Here is a 17,844-nt window from a genome sequence, read left to right as displayed (position 1 = left end):
AAATCTCTTGCATTCCTATACACTAAAAACAAAAGATCAGAAAAAGAAATTAAGGAAACAATCCTATTTACCATTTCAACAAAAAGAATAAAATACCTAAGGAGGAATAAATAAAATACCTTAGGTAGGAATAATACCTAAGGAGGCAAAAGACCTGTACTCAGAAAACTATAAAACACTGAGAAAGAAATCAAAGATGACAAACAGATGGAGAGATATGCCATGTTCCTGGATGGTAGAATCAAAATTGTGAAAATGACTATACTACCCAAAGCAATCTACAGGTTCAGTGCAATCCCTATCAAATTACCAATGGCATTTTTCACAGAATTAAAACAAAAAATTTTACAATTGTATGGAAACACAAAATACCCCTAATAGCGAAAGCAGTCTTGAGAAAGAAAAATGGAGCTGGAGGAATCAGGCTCCTGGACTTCAGACTATACTACAAAGCTACAGTAATCAAGGCAGTAGGGTACTGGTACAAAAACAGAAATATAGATCCATGGTATAGGATAGAAAACCCAGAGATAAACCCATGCACCTATGGTCACCTTATCTATAACAAAGGAGGCAAGAACATACAATGGAGAAAAGAGAGCCTCTTCAATAAGTGGTGCTGGGAAAACTGGACAACTACATGTAAAAGAATGAAATTAGAGCACTTCCTAACACCATACACAAGAATAAACTCAGAATGGATTCAAGACCTAAATGTAAAACTCTTAGAGGAAAACATGGGAATAACATTCTTTGACATAAATCTCAGCAAGATCTTTTATGAACCACCTCCTAGAGTAATGAAAATAAAAACAAAAATAAGCAAATGGGACCTAATGACTTTTGCACAGCAAAGGAAACTATGAACAAGACAAAAAGAGAACCCTCAGAATGGGAGAAAATATTTGCAAACTAATCAGCGGACAAAGGATTAATCTCTGAAATATACAAACAGCTCATGCAGCTCAATACCAAAAAAACAACCCAACAAAAAATGGGCAGAAGACCTAAATAGACATTTCATGAAAGAAGACATACAGATGGCCAAGAGGCACATGAAAAGCTGCTCAACATCACTAATTATTAGAGAAATGCAGATCAAAACTACACCTCACACTGGTCAGAATGGCCTTCATCAAAAAATCTACAAAAAATAAACGCTGCAGAGGGTGTCAAGAAAAGGGAACCCTCTTGCATTGTTGGTGGGAATGTAAATTGATACAGCCACTGTGGAGAACAGTATGGAGGTTCCTTAAAAAACTAAAAATAGAACTACCATATGACTCAGCAATCCCACTGCTGGTATAATTCAAAAGGACACATGTACCCAATGTTCATTGCAGCACTATTTACAATAGCCAGGACATGGAAACAACCTAAATGTCCATCAACAGATGAGTGGATAAAGAAGATGTGGTACATATATATAATGGAATATTACTTAGCCATAAAAAGGAGTGAAATTGGGTCATTCATAGAGATGTGGATGGACCTACATCCACATCTCTGCGAATGTAGGGATGAGTTTGTCTTACAGAGTGAAATGTCAGAAAAACAAATATTGTATATTAATGCATATATGTGGAATCTAGAAAAATGCTACAGATGGATGAACCTATTTTCAGGGCAGGAGTAGAAACACAGACATAGAGAACAGACATGTGGACACGGGGGGAAGAGTAGAGTGGGATGAATTGGGAGATTAGGTTTGACATAAATACACTACCATGTGTAAAATAGATAGCTAGTGGGAACCTGCTGTATAGCACAGGGAGCTCAGCTCAGTGATCTGTGATGACATAGATGGGTGGGATGAGGGAGGGGAGGGAGGTTCAAGAGGGAGGGGATACAGGTATACATATAGCTGATTCATTTCATTATACAGCAGAAACTAACACAACATTGTAAAGCAATTATACTCCAATAAAAAATTGATATAAAATAAAATAATTAAAAGGAAATGAGTATAGTAAGCATAAACAGGTTTTGGAGCAATTGAACTTGACTCTTGGTGAGTATATAACTCAACTGGTTGAAGGAGAAATGTGGAAATACATTGGAAAATAATCTGCCAGCCTTGAGTGTAACCATCAACCAGTATGTTTCACATAGACAGTATCAGTTATTGTAGAGAGACAGTTAAAGGGGGTCAGTGTTCTGGCTTCTCCTATGTTAAAAATGCACCCTTCTATGTCTCAGCCCCTTATACTGCGTTAGCTCTCCTTGTTTTCACAGCCAGCTCTATGGAGAGTTGCTGAGGTGCACTCTCTCCGGTTCTTTACCATCTCCATAGCCCTCGATCATAGTAATCTGACTTGCACTTCTGCCACCCCCCTAACACTGCTCTTGCCAGTCATCAATGATGTTCCTGTTGCTGAATTCAACAGAGACTCTTGTGTCTTTCTTGAGATTTGTACAACATTTCATACTGTTATTCACTCCCTATTTCAGTGCGTGCTTTTCACAATTCCTAAAACCCAACCTACTTGGTTTTCTTTCTACCTCAATGCTTAAACTAGAGTTAGAGCTCTGTTGTTCTTCTGTTCTCACTCTGCAAATTCCCTTGGGCTAGTTCAACCACCCATGTAACTCCAATTACATTTTTTTTAATATCTATCTTTTTTTTTTTTTTTTTTTTGGTCGCGTCAGGTCTTAGTTGCAGCACACGGGCTCTGTGTAGTGCCGCGCGGGCTTAGTTGCCCCCACGGCATCTGGGATCTTAGTTTCCCAACCGGGGATTGAACCGGCATCCCCTGCATTGCAAGACCGATTCTTAACCACTGGACCACCAGGGAAGTCTCCTCCAATTACATTTACTAGTAGTGAATTCCACTTATGTGTGCTACAGCCGCTTCAGACTTGGCACGTCCAAAACTGAATTTCCCTTTGTCCCACCAGAGAGCCTCCTCCTTCATCTGAGTCCCCTGTTTTAGCGACAGAGCCTCTGTCCATCCCTCCAATTCCAAGACAGAAGCCTGGACGTCATCCTTGAGTATCTCACCTCCTCCCGACATCCATTCAATACCAAGTCATATTGATTCTTCTTAGTGAATATCTACTAAATCACTCCAATTCCCCCTGTTTCCTAGTTAGGTATACCATAATATTATGCCCCAGTTACCATTATAGCTTCTCTCTGGGAATGATCTCTCTTTCCTAAACATTTCAACTCACTATAATTTGAGCGATTTCTTTAAAATGCATGTCTTTTCTCATCTCTCACCTGATTAAAACCCTTCAGTGGCTCTGTCATTGCCTTCAGAGTAGGTTTGAACTCAAATGATTCCCAAGGCTCTTCATTCTCTAGTCCCTACTTAACTTTTTCAGATTTTTCTTTCCTTACAACCTTTGACCTTTGGATAATTTCTTCACATTGTTCAGATCTTGGCTTGCTCACTGTTCCTTCTAGAAAATCTTTCTGGAAAAGCTCCTTCTGTGCTCTTTCAGAGTTCTCCCTGTTGGCACTCATCTCAATGCAGTACAATTACCCATTTATCAATTAGTCTTCTCCATGATATAAATAGCAGGGTCCCAATCAATTTGCCTTTTTATCCTTCGTGCCTGTCACAATGACCAGACACAGTGCATACTCATAAATATCTGTTGAACAAATGACATTAAACAAGTCACTTAGCCTCTCTGAGTCTCAACTGCATCATCTGTTAAAAAGGAATATTGTCCTGCCTATGGTTGTTTTGGGGTCTTGTAAGATAATAGGAATTAAGTTTAGTATTGTGGTTAAGAGAGTGGGTTCTGGATCTGTAGTACCTGGTTTTTAATCCTAGTTCCCACCATGTAGCCAGCTGTGTGACCTTGGGCAAGTTACTTAACTTCTCTGTGTTTTAGTTACTTTGGTTAAATGGAAACAACCACAGTATCTGTCTCATAGTATTGTTGTAGGGACTGAGTTAATAAATGGAAAGTAATTAATACAGTGCCTAAACACAATAAATGTTAGCTATTATAATATTTTTATTTATAAGTTCTAGAATTATATATTATAAATATATATACACACATATGGCATCAGTTTTTAGTTTCAGTGTTTTAAGTGGGTAAATGGTTGGTATCATTCCTTTATCTTTTAGGATAATACCATAGCTATACCAGATTTTATTTTTTAAGTCTTAAATTCAAATTGCCATAGTTGATTTACATGAAATTTTGGTAAAACATTTTTTAAATTGTTGTTCAATATAGAAAGAATTTTGAAAATGTTTCCTTGCAGAATATCAAAATATTGATTCTACATACATAGTAGGTGGATATTAGCACAGGAAAAATGTTTAAGTAAGAAAGATTACTGGTTTAATTTATAAAGGACAATTATTATGTCTTTGACACCTAACTTTATTTCTCTATATGATTTAATTACATAAGCAATTCAGTGTTTGGAAAGTCCAAATTCCATTAACTCTGTAACTATTCAAGAAAACAAGAAAGTAAAGAGCCTTTAGTTTTGTGCATATGTATTCACCTGAAAGAAATATGCTCAGTTTTAGTAAAAAATTCTTTTTACTTTAAAATTTAATTAGATAATACACATTTGTGTGTTGACTTTGAACCAACAAAATGCCTAATTTTTATCTTTTTTCTGATTCTTTGTAGAATTGGTGGTTCCAGGATTTTATTCAGAATGACTTTAGGAAAAGAAGTGATGTCTCCTCTTCAGGCAATGTCTTCCTATACTGCAGCTGGCAGAAATGTTTTAAGATGGGATCTTTCACCAGAGCAAATTAAAACAAGAACTGAGGAGCTCATTGCACAGACCAAACAGGTGTACGATAATATTGCAATGCTTGACATTGAGGAAGTAACTTACGCGAACTGTTTGCAGGCACTGGCAGATGTAGAAATGAAGTATATAGGTGGGTAGGATGCAAAAGCACATCAATATTTCATTTTGTGGGCATCATAACCCATTTTATGCTTCCTGTCTTGGCAATTCATTTTCCAATTTTACAAGACATTGATTTTTACATAATGATTTGTAATTGCTTAAATGATTAATGATTCATAATTGCTTAGAATTATTTATATTACCTGAGTTAAAAAATTTTATTATGTGGCAGAGGTGCTGTAAAATGTACAGTCTCATTACAACTGCTTTCTGGAGAGCAATATGTATCAAAACTTTTGAGAAGTTCATACCCTAGCCCCGTAATTAATTCCACATCTAGGCATAATCTAAAGAAATAATCAGATATAGGAAAAATCATGTATAAACTTATGTATAAACAGGTACTCTATCATAGCAAAAGCTTGGAAACAACCCCTAAGTGTCAACAAGTAGAATAGCTAAATAAATTATGGTACATTCACCCTCTGTAACATTATGTAGCCATTAAAATCATGTTTAGGAGACGTATTTAATAACATTAAAAGGACAGAGAAAGAAAACAAATTTTAATAATGGCCAATATTTTTGGTACTAGGTTTATAGTCTTTCTGTGATTTGTAGATCACTTTTGGTTAAACATGAATTCTTTAAAGTTATTATAAAAATGAACACATTAAATTTAGTTTCTTTATCATTAATATTTCAGTAGGGATATAATGGGTACATTTTTATACATTTGTATTTCTTTTTAAGATATTGTCCATCTGTCCCACCTGTCTAAATGCTAATATATGGATTAAAACAGTGATCACAAAGATAAATGATCCAAAGGAGACTTTCAGAACAATTGATAATGGAGCTAAGATAAATTTGATATTTTAAGTGATCTTTCTCAAAGAACAGTGTGTTATTTGGAAGCAACCATTCATTGTTTTTTCAGGTTTATAGTTGATTTTTCATTTACTCTTCATGTTTTTCTCTATTTTCCATATTTCCTACACTTAAAATATATTATTTTAATAATATAAGTATTAAACCCTTTGAGTTGTAAGGAATGAAGATTCATGCCAGTTTTCTCAAAGAATTGGATATATTTTGTAGGATAATTATGGCTAAACAACCTTGGCTGTGTAGCCAGGCATCATAAGAACATAGGCTGTCTGTAGAACTGAATTATCATAAGCATTTGTATGGATTCTGGAATTTGGAAGGTTGTCCAAAATCCTGCACAGCCCTAGTGACCTAGTCATCTCTTTTTCCCCACCAAGAGTTCCCTACCCTATGTCCCACCATAATAGGGACTTGGCTACTTTCTCTTCCCTCTGCATTTCTGTTTCAGTTTCTGCCTCTTAATACCAACTGCTTCACTCTCATTAATAGCCACTAAATCTTGCTACAAGCCTTGAGCTTAAACTCTTCAGTAAAAAAAGTCTGGTTGGTCTTGTAGTTAAAGTCAAAGGAATGGAGGCGGTCCCCATTCAGCAGAGCTTTCCCAGCAGGCAATTTCGTGTGCATCTCCCACCCTGTATGTGGTTTGTCCTTGGTTCACATACTCACTTCTTCAGTCACTTATGACTAAGACGGTGTGCCAGCCTAGTAGCTTATGCATTTAGCAAATGTAAAAATAGGTGGGGAAAAAATCTTTAAAACAGAATTATCTTAAATTCTGTTTTTTCTTCCAGCCATACATCTTTTAAATATACCTTTAGTTTTGTGATATTTTTTCTTCCTCTCCTGTAAATTTATCTTTATGGGTTAATCATAAAAATGTTTGAGTTTCGGATTAGAGTTTTAAAGACTAACTTTCTCTTATCTGTGTATGTTCTCAGCCTCCTGCAGTAGCTGTTAAAACCCCATTTGTCCAGTGTCAGGTACCGGGCATCAACATTGTTTATAGTTTGGCAGTGAGAACATAAGTCTGGTTCCAGGTCTTTGTGGCAAAGTAAGGAAGGAAATGGTTTTCAATATTATTGTTTGTTTAAGAATATGTTTCCAGTTTTAGACTCCTGCATTTTGTTCTGCTCATTTAAGTTCTTGAGCAATTTTGATTCCTTCTTAACATCTTTTTGAGCTAATTTTTAAAAGTAAACAGAAATTGTGACTATCTAGTTAACTCACTTAAACAAGTGCTGTATGTATTAAATGTTAAATCTTACATTCTTTTCTTTCTTTAATCAAGGGACAAAAATGATATATTAAATCTAAAATAATTATCTAATTTGATTTTTTTAAAACACTATGAATTTATTGATTTGTGGCAATTTTTTTACAGCTTTCTTTGTGACAATGTTTTAAGAGGACTGATATGCATAAGGTAGCTTGTTTAACTGGACAATTCCGTGGTATGTAAAGGATAGCTTTACTGTCTACCATATATCACATGTGTAAATGTTACCTATTTATAATACCTTCAAAGTGCTAAAGATAGTAAAATTAAAATGTATTCATTGTCACAGCATAACCACAACTATGGTTATAAACCATACTGATTTTTTTTTTTTGCTGTAGTATGGATTATTTCACTGACATCAGATTTTTGCGTAATTAAAGTCAAAATGCAAATGTTTGAAAAACCCAACAACCAACTTTGATATGTGAAAATAAAAGCAGATGACATTACTACCATCATTTAACAAGAATAGCCCCAGTATTCAGCTGCTTACTGAATATGTCCACTGAGATTTCTGAGAATTCTGAAATTGTATGCAGCTTTTTATATTTGTATGAATGTTTGCATTTGGGGGAGGGTCCATGACTTGGATTAGATTTTCTAAGGAGTCTGTCATAAAAGTTAAGAACTTCTTTTCTAAACAAGCCCCATCCCACTAAATAGGCCTGCTTGTTTCTTAAACATCCTGTTTGTTTGCCAGTCCCCATGCTTTCAGTCTCTACTTCTCCAGTCCCCAACTGAGCTCTTCCTCTCACCCTGCCCATCCTCTAAGATCCGGCCTTCTCCACAAGGCATGGCATAATGCCCCAGCCCTCGGTATTGCAGACTTTGAATTTCTGTCCCATTCATTTGACAGCTAAGCTGCTCTGTGCTGTATCGTTATCTTTTCATGTATTGTTCCCTACCCCCGACTTCCAGACTATAAAATGCCTCACTATAAGAACTATCAAGGGCTTCCCTGGTGGCGCGGTGGTTGAGAGTCCGCCTGCCGATGCAGGGGACACAGGTTCATTCCCCGGTCCGGGAAGATCCCACATGCCGCGGAGCGGCTGGGCCCGTGAGCCATGGCCGCTGAGCCTGTGCGTTCGGAGCCTGTGCTCCACAACGGGAGAGGCCACAACAGTGAGAGGCCCGCGTAACGCAAAAAAAAAAGAAAAAAAAAAGAACTATCAATACATCTTTTCTTTTCTTTTCTTTATTTTTGGCCACACCACTCAGCATTCAGGATCTTAGTTCCCTGACCAGGGATCGAAACCGTACCCCCGGCCATAGAGGCACAGAGTCTCAACCACTGGACCGCCAGGGAAGTCCCCAAGAACTACATCTTTTAAATTGGGAGATTGGGATTTACATATACACCCTACTATATATAAAACAGATAACTAATAAGAGCCTACTGTATAGCACAGGGAACGCTACTCAATACTCTGCAATGGCCTATATGGGAAAAGAATCTAAAAAAGAGTGGATATATGTACATGTATAACTGATTCACTTTGCTGTACACCTGAAACTAACACAACATTGTAAATCAACTATACTCCAATAAAAACTTTTTTAAAAAGGACTACATCTTTTTTCTTCTACATTCCCAGTGAATAAATTGCACGCTAAACATCCTTTGGTAAGTACTCAGTGTACACCCTTATTGTTCCTAACAATGCCCCAGGAATAGCCAAGTCCTGTGTTAGATGCTGTTTCTTGATAGCCCTAGGAGCCTTTATGGAAAGTATGTAATGAAAAACTTATATTCGGATAATCATTCATCTAGGTACAAGGTATTTTGCTTAATACTGACTTAATGAGTCCTTATGGTTTTTTCCTCTGTTAACAGTGGAACGAACCATGCTAGACTTTCCCCAGCACGTCTCCTCTGACAAAGAAGTACGAGCAGCAAGTACAGAAGCGGACAAAAGACTTTCTCATTTTGATATCGAGATGAGCATGAGAGAAGATATCTTTCTGAGAATTGTTCATTTAAAGGTAAATGATCTTATAATTCGCTTTAAAAGGAAAAAAAAAACTGACAATAAATAAGTAAAAACCTTTGACCAATGATAAAAAGTATTTGAGTGTTCCTAGATTTTCTTTCTAATTATTATGATAGTGGGCACAAGATAGTGTTATATCACTTAGGTTTATGTTAAGTTACTAATTACATTCACTTAAAATTTTTAAGACCAAGTATTAAAAGAGTGTACATCCATAAATCTAAGGCTTTTTAGCCATCATGAACTTAATGGTTTGATGTAAAAACCTCTTTGAATTTTCAAAATTTTGCGAGGTTTATATTAGATCAGATCAACTAGAAGCAAATGGAGTTGAGTTATCTATAAATATCATGTGGTTTTGGCCATAATAATGGTGACGTACTGTTGATGCTGCATGCCAGAGACATTCCTATCTGTCATCCTTACATTTTTCAGGACTCACAGAAATTATGGATTAAGAAAGCTCTAAGTGGGTCTGCCTTGAGTATTTCGGGTCTTTTCATCAACGATGTTGATTTGCTTCCTAGCATTTTCATCATGTCTTTGCTTTGAATTTTTATTTTCATGGAACTCAGCAATTTGTTTGGAAAACAACCAGTGTTTTACAATCCTAGGCATTTTTGTTTAATTTTGCACGTTGTATATGCAAAATCTCAAAATTTGTGTTCTTTTTAGCAAGTTATGACAGGAATTGAAATAAAAAGCAGTTTTACTTCAAATGTTTTATTTGTAACTCACTGTAGAATACGTAATCCAGAATTTATTTAGACATGCAAGACGTACATGCTGCCTATTTTCTAATGTCAGACAAACATTTTTCACCCTTAATTTATGTTCATCTATGATGGTTCATAATTGTTCATCTTTGGCACTGTAAAAATAACAAATTAAAATAGCTATGACTATTTTTTGCTAGTTAAATTGTTCTCTTTTCAACTTTTAGCTTCACTTGTTATTCTGTACAATTCAAATCATGGCCCTTATAGTCTCCTATTTTTATTTCATCCCAAAACAATCTAATTTCTTTTCTATCTGGATATTATATATGTACTATAGAGCTTTTCCCCCACATTTCTAATTTCCTTTGATTAATTCTTTTTTCATCCTGACTTCTAAGTTCTCATTTGGGATTTTCTAGCCTCAAAAAGGTATTGCAATCTTAATGTTATTGAGTCTAATGTTTTTGTTACGTTTCCACTGTTTCTGATTCTTACAAATGTTACCAAGATATGGGAGGTTTGTTGCTTTAGATTTCTTTGTTAAACTTTTAAATATTGTATGTATTGGCCTCTGATCCCACTAAATTTGGGGACAAATTGCTACCTGCGTAGTAGACGAGACAGCAGCCTAGTACACTGTAAGTGACCTCATAAACACCAGTGCATGTATCAGATTTGTTCATTTACTTGAGCTGGTTCACTTCAGTGTTTTACTATATTAATTTATAATAGTTTCAGATTCAGTTCCCTAATTTTTCCTCTTTCCACAGGAGTTTATTCTCATACATGTGGATTATTGTGTGAACAATTTCAGGGGCATTTAGAATGTTAAGGCTACATCAGAATAATTTTAAAAATAACTATTGTGTTTGTTTATGAATTGGAGCTTATTTGGTGAATTTAAATACCTTCCTTGACAAATAGTTACATTTTTTAGTCAGTATTTTTTAAAATCTAGAACTATCAGAATCAGTTTTCTGCTAGAGTTGGCCACTTTAATAGATGGTAAATCTCATCCCATTCATACCTAAAGGACAAAGTTAGATATATCTAAATCTTGTATTTAATTTTTCCTGTAACACTGTAAATAAAATAGGACTACCATGATATAATACATGAAGCCTTCCTTAGGCTGGGTAATAGGATTTTAAATTTATGTAGAGTCATCAATTTCAGGCATGCTCTCCTAAAATGAGGGTGCTCTGAATAATATGGAGGTCTCAAGATACCACCAATGTAGGCAATAATCAAATGTATTATCTTAATTAGGTATAAAATGTTATTTTAGCTCTTACGTTATTTTTCACTTAATATTGATGAATAGAAATGTGAAATTACTTTTGCCACAGTTCTTTATGGCAAAATCTGTGCTCAGTAAACATCCTATTTATCTGTTGATGTACAATATGTAACTCGAAAGCTTAGTGGCTGAACATAGCAACAATCATTTTATGTTCTCTCATAGTTTCTGTGGATCAGGAATTCAGGAAGGTATTAGTTGGGCAACTCTGGGGTCTTGCATGTGGTTTCAGGCAGTGGTGGCTGGAGCTGGAGCATGTAGAGGCTAACCAGTTATCTCTGTCTTCATGTCCCCCTAGGGCACCTCCATGTAGTGTCTTTATGTAGGCTAATTTGGGCTTCCTCACAGCATGACAGCGTCAGGGTGGTAGGACTTCTTTCATGGAGACAGAGGGCTTCAACGCGGATGTTACAATAAACTACACAGAAGCTGCATTGTATTTTATGACCTGTCTCAGAAGTCATGTAGCATCACTTCTGCAATACCATACTGATGGACTAGTCGCTACGATCTACCCGGATTCAAGGGCCACCACATCACAGTCTAGGAAGTATCATCTGATTTGCAGTCATGTTTCAAAACCTTTAAAATAAGCAATTCGTTGACTAAATGGATAGATGAAATCGTAGTAGAGCATGAGACTAACCAGTGTGCTGTAGTCTTCCTACCTCCTTCCCAAGTGTGACTAGTAATACTACTTTACATTTGTATAGCAATATAGTTATCTGAGTTAACTTTTATACCAATCTTGTGAAGTATCCCTTTTTATTAGTAGAGAAACTGAGGCTCAGAAATGGTAACTTTCCAGGAGCCATAGAAGTGGCTGGTAAATGCTTGCCAGAAATCATGTAGACTTTACACTAAAACCCTCAAGGGAGGGACGTGTCACATTTGATTCTATTTTGCATCTCTGTCAGAGTGCCTGGTACAAAGTACAGTAAACACTTAATAAATGTTCTTCAAACTAGAGGGAGAAACAGTGACAGATCCAAAAAATAGGCCTTCAGTAATTGATGCAAGGACATGGGTTATCCATGTGGGGTAAAAAATACTGGATTGCTCTTCACAACTAAATGAAAAACAATCCCTAATGGATTAAAGTCTTAAAAAGTTAAACTTTAAAGCTTCTGGAAGTTTATATAGAAATATACCTTTATGATATCTGATCAGGGAAGTATTTCTTAAGACACCAAAAGTGCTAACTATAAAATATAAGGCTGATAAACATGACTACATTAAAATAAAGAACTTTAATTAATAAAGTGAAAAGACACTAATACAAAAAAAATACTCAAATACTAAAAAAAAAAAAGAAATTTAATATGAAACTAGGGCTTCCCTCGTGGCACAGTGGTTGAGAGTCCGCCTGCCAATGCAGGGGACACGGGTTCGTGCCCCGGTCCGGGAAGATCCCACATGCCGTGGAGCAGCTGGGCCCGTGAGCCATGGCCACTGAGCCTGCGCGTCCGGAGCCTGTGCTCCACAACGGGAGAGGTCACAACAGTGAGAGGCCCGCGTACTGAAAGAGAAACAACAAAAAAAAAATGAAACTAGCAAAGCATTAGTACCTAGGATTTATAAAAAGCTACTGTAATCAGTAAAAAAGACAAACATCCCAATAGAAAAATGGGCAGATGACATGAAAGGTATTTCAGATGAAACACAAATGGCAATTAAACATATGAAAAGATGTTTAACCTCATTAAGTCAGGGAAGTTCAAATAAAGACTGCAATAAGATACCATTTTTCACTCACCAGATTGGCAAAAATGAACAAGTCTGACAATGCCAAGTATCTGTGTGGATGTGAATCAATGGGAATATTTGTGCACTGCTAGTAAAGGTGTAAAATTATTTTTTAAATAATAGTAATAACTAATTCGGAGAAAAATCTAGTATTATGAAGTTGGATCTTACATTCTCCGTAACTTAGCATACCCTCCCCACCCCCACCTCAGCATTTACCTAGAAATAGGTTTGCATTTGTTCACAGGTGACATGGGACGTGTATTCGTAACAACATTATGTATAATAGCAAGACACTGAAACAACTCAGATTTCCATCAACAGGAAAATGGAGCAATAAATTGTAGTAGATTTACAATGGGATGTTTTATAGCAGTGAAGGAAATAAACTACAGCAACATACAACAGCATGGCTGAATCTTAGGAACAACGAAAGAAAAAAGAAATTGCAGAACACTGCATACAACATGATATCATTTAAAAATAAAAGGTTTGTACTAAAAAAAATAAAAATAAAAAAATAATAAAAAGGAGCAAAACTAAACAATGTATACGTAAGTGGTAATACTGGAAGAAAATGTGTAACACAAAATTCAAGAGAGTGGTTACCTGTTACATAGATAAAGGCAATAGTGTTTTAATATTGTATTTCATAAGTTTAAGGGTGGATTTAATTTGTTTTCAAAACATATATATGTAGTTATAGTCATATGTAGATTTCAAATATTACAAAAACATATAACATTTAATGTATCCTTAATTCTAAAATTAATTCTGAATTTTCTAGAAGAAAAAAAAGTGAAAAACAAGGATGTCCTCATCCCTTTAGCTAAAACATGTCCAGGTATCAAAAGCCAGCAGTATGGACTCAAGTCTTGGTGTTTCCCTGTGCTGACAAAGGCTTCTCGATCATTGGCTAAAAAGCCTGCAAAGATCAAAAAAGCCACATTGGTGAGAAAAAAATGTACAATGTCTCCATGTTGAAACAATCCAGGCCTGTAATATTTTATTCCAGTGGCCTACTGAGTAGTAAGTACAGGAAAGGGATTCTTTAGTGAAATTGAGTGAATTATACAAGCTAAATTAAGAACCACAATTACCTATTGTAATATTATTTATATTTTTTTCGGAGCTGTGGAACTTGGTCTTAGCCAATTAGTAATTTAAACAGAAAAGTTTTAATGTTACAGTGTAAATAAATAGGTCACAGGATTAAGTATAGATGCTTTTAAGCATGTGATCTACCAGCTGTGGAAGAATCAGTGCCTTAAAACCACGGTTTAAAAAAAAAAAAAAAATAGAGAAAACAAAAATTTTTTTTGAAGAGGAAAAGCTCTGTCCAAAATTCAACATAGCAGTGGTAATTCCCTCTACTTACCATGCCTTCTTGATTTTGAAATGCGTTAAGTCTAGTCATTGGTCATAATACTACTGAACCTTGTACCTTTGTCAGGCTCTTAAAAGCCAAGGGATCCTATATAAAGCATCAACTACCTTGCCTTAGTTTCCCTGTTAGCCAGTTGTCCCTCTTTTGTGCTTCTCAAGTACAATACTTACTTTCTTTTCACTCACTACATGATATTAACATTATTTGCTGATATATCTTTTTTTCCCTTCATGTGACTTAAAGAGCCTCAAGGATATTCATCTTTGTTTTCCTAGTGCCTGACGTAAATTGGAGCTCAGTAAATGGTTGTTGGATGGAACAGAGCTAGTCTCAGTTAAAATGTGTCTTCATGCAGTGCGGTACCCCTCTCTGTGTCCTCACTCTGCCTGTGGCCCACTCAAAAGCAGAGACTCATGATAGGGTATTGAGTTAGGAGTCAGCAAGAGGCCTTTCTGCAGCCCTCCTGTCCGGAGTGTAGGCAGCTGCCTAAGAACATCCTCTTCACAGTAGTAGGATAGAAACCTGATAGCAAAAAAAAAAAAAAAAGAAAGAAAGAAACCTGACAGCAAATGTGATTGAAAAAACAAAGCAAAACGAAAAAAAGGGAAAGACACTGCAAATATAAAAGAATTTATTTCTATACCCATTTTTACCACTAAACAGCTGTGTGATATTGGAGAAATCATTTAACCTCAGTTTTCTTGTCTGTGAAATTAGTATATAAACATACATGTAAGAACGTGTGTGTGTACGCACTCACACTTTTATATAAAAGTTCTTAGTTACAGGAGGAAGAGGGGGAAAACTAAATCTTGTCATCACAGAGTTTAAAATAAGATCCCCTGCTGTCAGATTATATAAATTTGAAAATTACTTCAGAGAACTTTAGCTCCCTACTCCCCCAAAGAGGCATGAGACCTGGTTCAGATTCAAGGGGATTAAATTCTTTCTCAGGAAGGAAGATGCACCTGCAGCAGAGCAGTGTAGAAGTGTTGGCTGATTCCCTCTTAGAAAATCCTTGGGCAGTAATTCTGACCTTGCCTGGAGATTATAAGGGAGAATATTATTATGATCAGCTTTGGCACAGGAATGTGCTTTAGAAGCACATTTTAGACATGCTTTACTCCTGCCGGAGCCCTCCGGAGATTTCCCAAGACCTCAGAGTCTGACTGGCAAAGGGTGTCTGGATATAACTGAATCAGATTTTTGCTAAGTGTCATTTTTGTGGTAAGTCGAATATTTCAGTACAGGTAATTTGTTCATATTTAATTAGACCTAATTCAGAGCTGAGTTTTCTCAGAACATCCTTCTACCTGTTTACACTTGGATTACCTATTTGGGGAGATAGGTAGTTTTACCTAATTTAGACCAAGAGTTTTGAGTTTACTGTGCCGAGTACACTTTCAGGCTTTCTGAAGTAGCAGCCCTGCTACTCCCAGATATGGCAAGTCCAGGCCCACTGAGTATGAGAGCCCATCCTGATCAAGCATTGGAGTAGAGTAAGAATTCTGCTTACCTCAGCTGGTGAGGCTTATGATGAGCCTCTGTCCTAAGCTCAGGGCCACATGTGACCAGGTGAATGCCAGGAACCCAAAAACCCATGCTGCTGTCCAGCTGTGTGCCTTGCTTCTGCCTTGGCCCACTGCCCAGGTGGGAAGGTCCCCTGCTCTGGACCTCAACCTGATCACTTGGGTCCTCACAGTGTACCCAACCCTTGCCGGGCACTGCTCACCAGTGATTTTTTTTTCCTCTCTTCCACTGCATATAGCTACTGCCTAGATTCTCCCCAGTCTTACAACCTGGAGTATCATCCTGTCTAGGGACTCCTGTTGCCATGCCCCATATCTCAGAACAGACTTCCTGGTGCTGTTAAAGCCAGCCTCAGTCAACCCACGTTAATCACATCCATATGAACACGGTGATTTGAACTGCTGGCCGTCTCTGAGGGAATCAGCCCACAGCCCAGCTATCTCCCTAGCCATTCTGGGTTTCTTGCCATTGCAGGCATCTGCTGCCGGGATCCCAGTATGTGCCAATACCAGCTAGGGAGGGTTCCCACTCCACTCATGCCAGCGTGCTCAGAAATTCTCCAAGGGCACAGAAGGGGTTATTATGGAAGAAGGGGTTAGTATGGAAAAAGGGGTCTAACAGTTCTCTGCCCCCACTGAGAATAAACTCAGAGGAAACTGTGAGTAATGTATGCATAACAAGTGCTTTAGTACTATGACAAAATTATTTATTGGCAGGTAAAGTGAGATACAGATTGTTGTATTAAGTAGGACCCTCAGTTAAAATACAACTCTGTTTACCTGCTGCAACAAAATATAAAAAATGACAGACCTATTGCAGCAAGAGCCTTTTACCAGCAGTCTAAAATGCAGACTCTAAAGCTAAGCACAGTCTTTTTAAAGATCTGATTAGGTGGGAAAATATAAAGCTTGGGGTGAACATCCCAAGTCTTTCACGGAGAGAGCGCAACCAGAGTAGGTCTCTGAGGCTGAGAGGGCTCTAAGGCTCTAGAGACAGAAGTCCCTCATTGGCGCTCAACCACACTGAATCCTTTGCACCTGTTGAATCTGTCTGGAGCCCCTTTCCTCCCAGGGACCACAAACTAACCAGCCACCCAGATGTGCCATGTATATTCTGCCATGTGTTTTGAAGATACTTGGAAAAATCTGGTATGTTTACTACCTTGCTGTGGCCGGGGGAATTTTCCACTCTCCTTTAGGGCCCTCCGTCCTTTTGAGTGAGTGTTGTTTGCGTTGCTGCATGTAGGTTCACATGTACTGTCCAGCTCTCCTCCTCTTTGTGCAGTGCTAACTCATTTTCCCCAAATACTTGTCCATATGCAGCTTGATGTGGTCCCTTGATCTCTCTTACCAAATGACAGTAAGGCATTTTTGAAGTGTTGTAAGCCTTTTGCTGGGGTTCTATCCAGCAGTCCTTGTTTAGTATGTTGGCAAAAGAGCCCTCTCCATTTTTGTAGAATTTGCCCATTATTTCTATTTTTGCCTCTCAAGTGGAACCAGGTTAGCAAACGATAGAAAATTAAATCCAGATGATTTGTGATAAGAAATATGTTTTGTGAAAAGGACTACTCAGTCATAAAGAATGTCTTATGAGATTATGCAAATGTTCCCTATTATCACATTTTCAAGTGGTACAGGCACGCTTGATTCTGATGCAAGGCAAGGAAGTTCTGGTTAGCTTTTTATTTATTTAATTTTTCAGTTTTAAATAAGCAGAAGCTCACTAAAGCATAAAAGAACATAGGTTTTCAAAAAGACCTGCCTCATATCCACCTAGTACTTCATAGCCCACCAGAGATGATGAATAAATTTTGCTGTGGCCTCATAGTTTATAATTTACCCATGCACTGTTGTAACAGAAATCAAAGAGGTTGTCACATTCTTTAATTTCAGGAAACGTGTGATCTGGGAAAGATAAAGCCTGAAGCCAGACGATACTTGGAAAAATCAGTGAAAATGGGGAAAAGGAATGGGCTCCATCTTCCAGAACAAGTACAAAATGTGAGTTTGTTTCCTTTTCTTATTAGAAAACAAAAGAATAAATAAAATACAACAAAAAACAGGAAATAGGGAAACACGTGTTTGTAATATGGGCTATAACCCATAATACAAATCAGTTTACAATGTATTTAGTAGTCAACGATTTTAAATTCCACAACCCC

At 37.0% G+C, this 17,844-nt stretch overlaps 1 protein-coding gene across 4 annotated transcripts in view; it reads left to right on the top strand.

The window, feature by feature from the left end:
• The window catches only part of NLN (neurolysin), a 95,652-nt gene that overhangs the window by 32,981 nt on the left and 44,827 nt on the right, over positions 1-17,844 (top strand). For 2 of the 4 annotated variants that reach the window (XM_024753094.1, XM_024753095.1), the window contains exons 2-4: positions 4,609-4,868; positions 8,845-8,993; positions 17,576-17,683. In XM_024753094.1, coding sequence (XP_024608862.1) covers positions 4,609-4,868; positions 8,845-8,993; positions 17,576-17,683 — 517 coding nt within the window. Of the gene's footprint in view, positions 1-4,608; positions 4,869-6,669; positions 6,783-8,844; positions 8,994-17,575; positions 17,684-17,844 lie in introns of those variants that run through there. The other 2 variants (XM_024753096.1, XM_024753097.1) reach the window with 2 other exon arrangements.

This window comes from Neophocaena asiaeorientalis, unplaced genomic scaffold (assembly GCF_003031525.2).
Source record: "Neophocaena asiaeorientalis asiaeorientalis breed wild unplaced genomic scaffold, Neophocaena_asiaeorientalis_V1.1 scaffold399, whole genome shotgun sequence".
Taxonomy (NCBI): Eukaryota; Metazoa; Chordata; class Mammalia; order Artiodactyla; family Phocoenidae; genus Neophocaena; species Neophocaena asiaeorientalis.
Note: the sequence above shows the minus strand (reverse complement) of the source record. Positions and strands in the feature narration are given on the sequence as shown.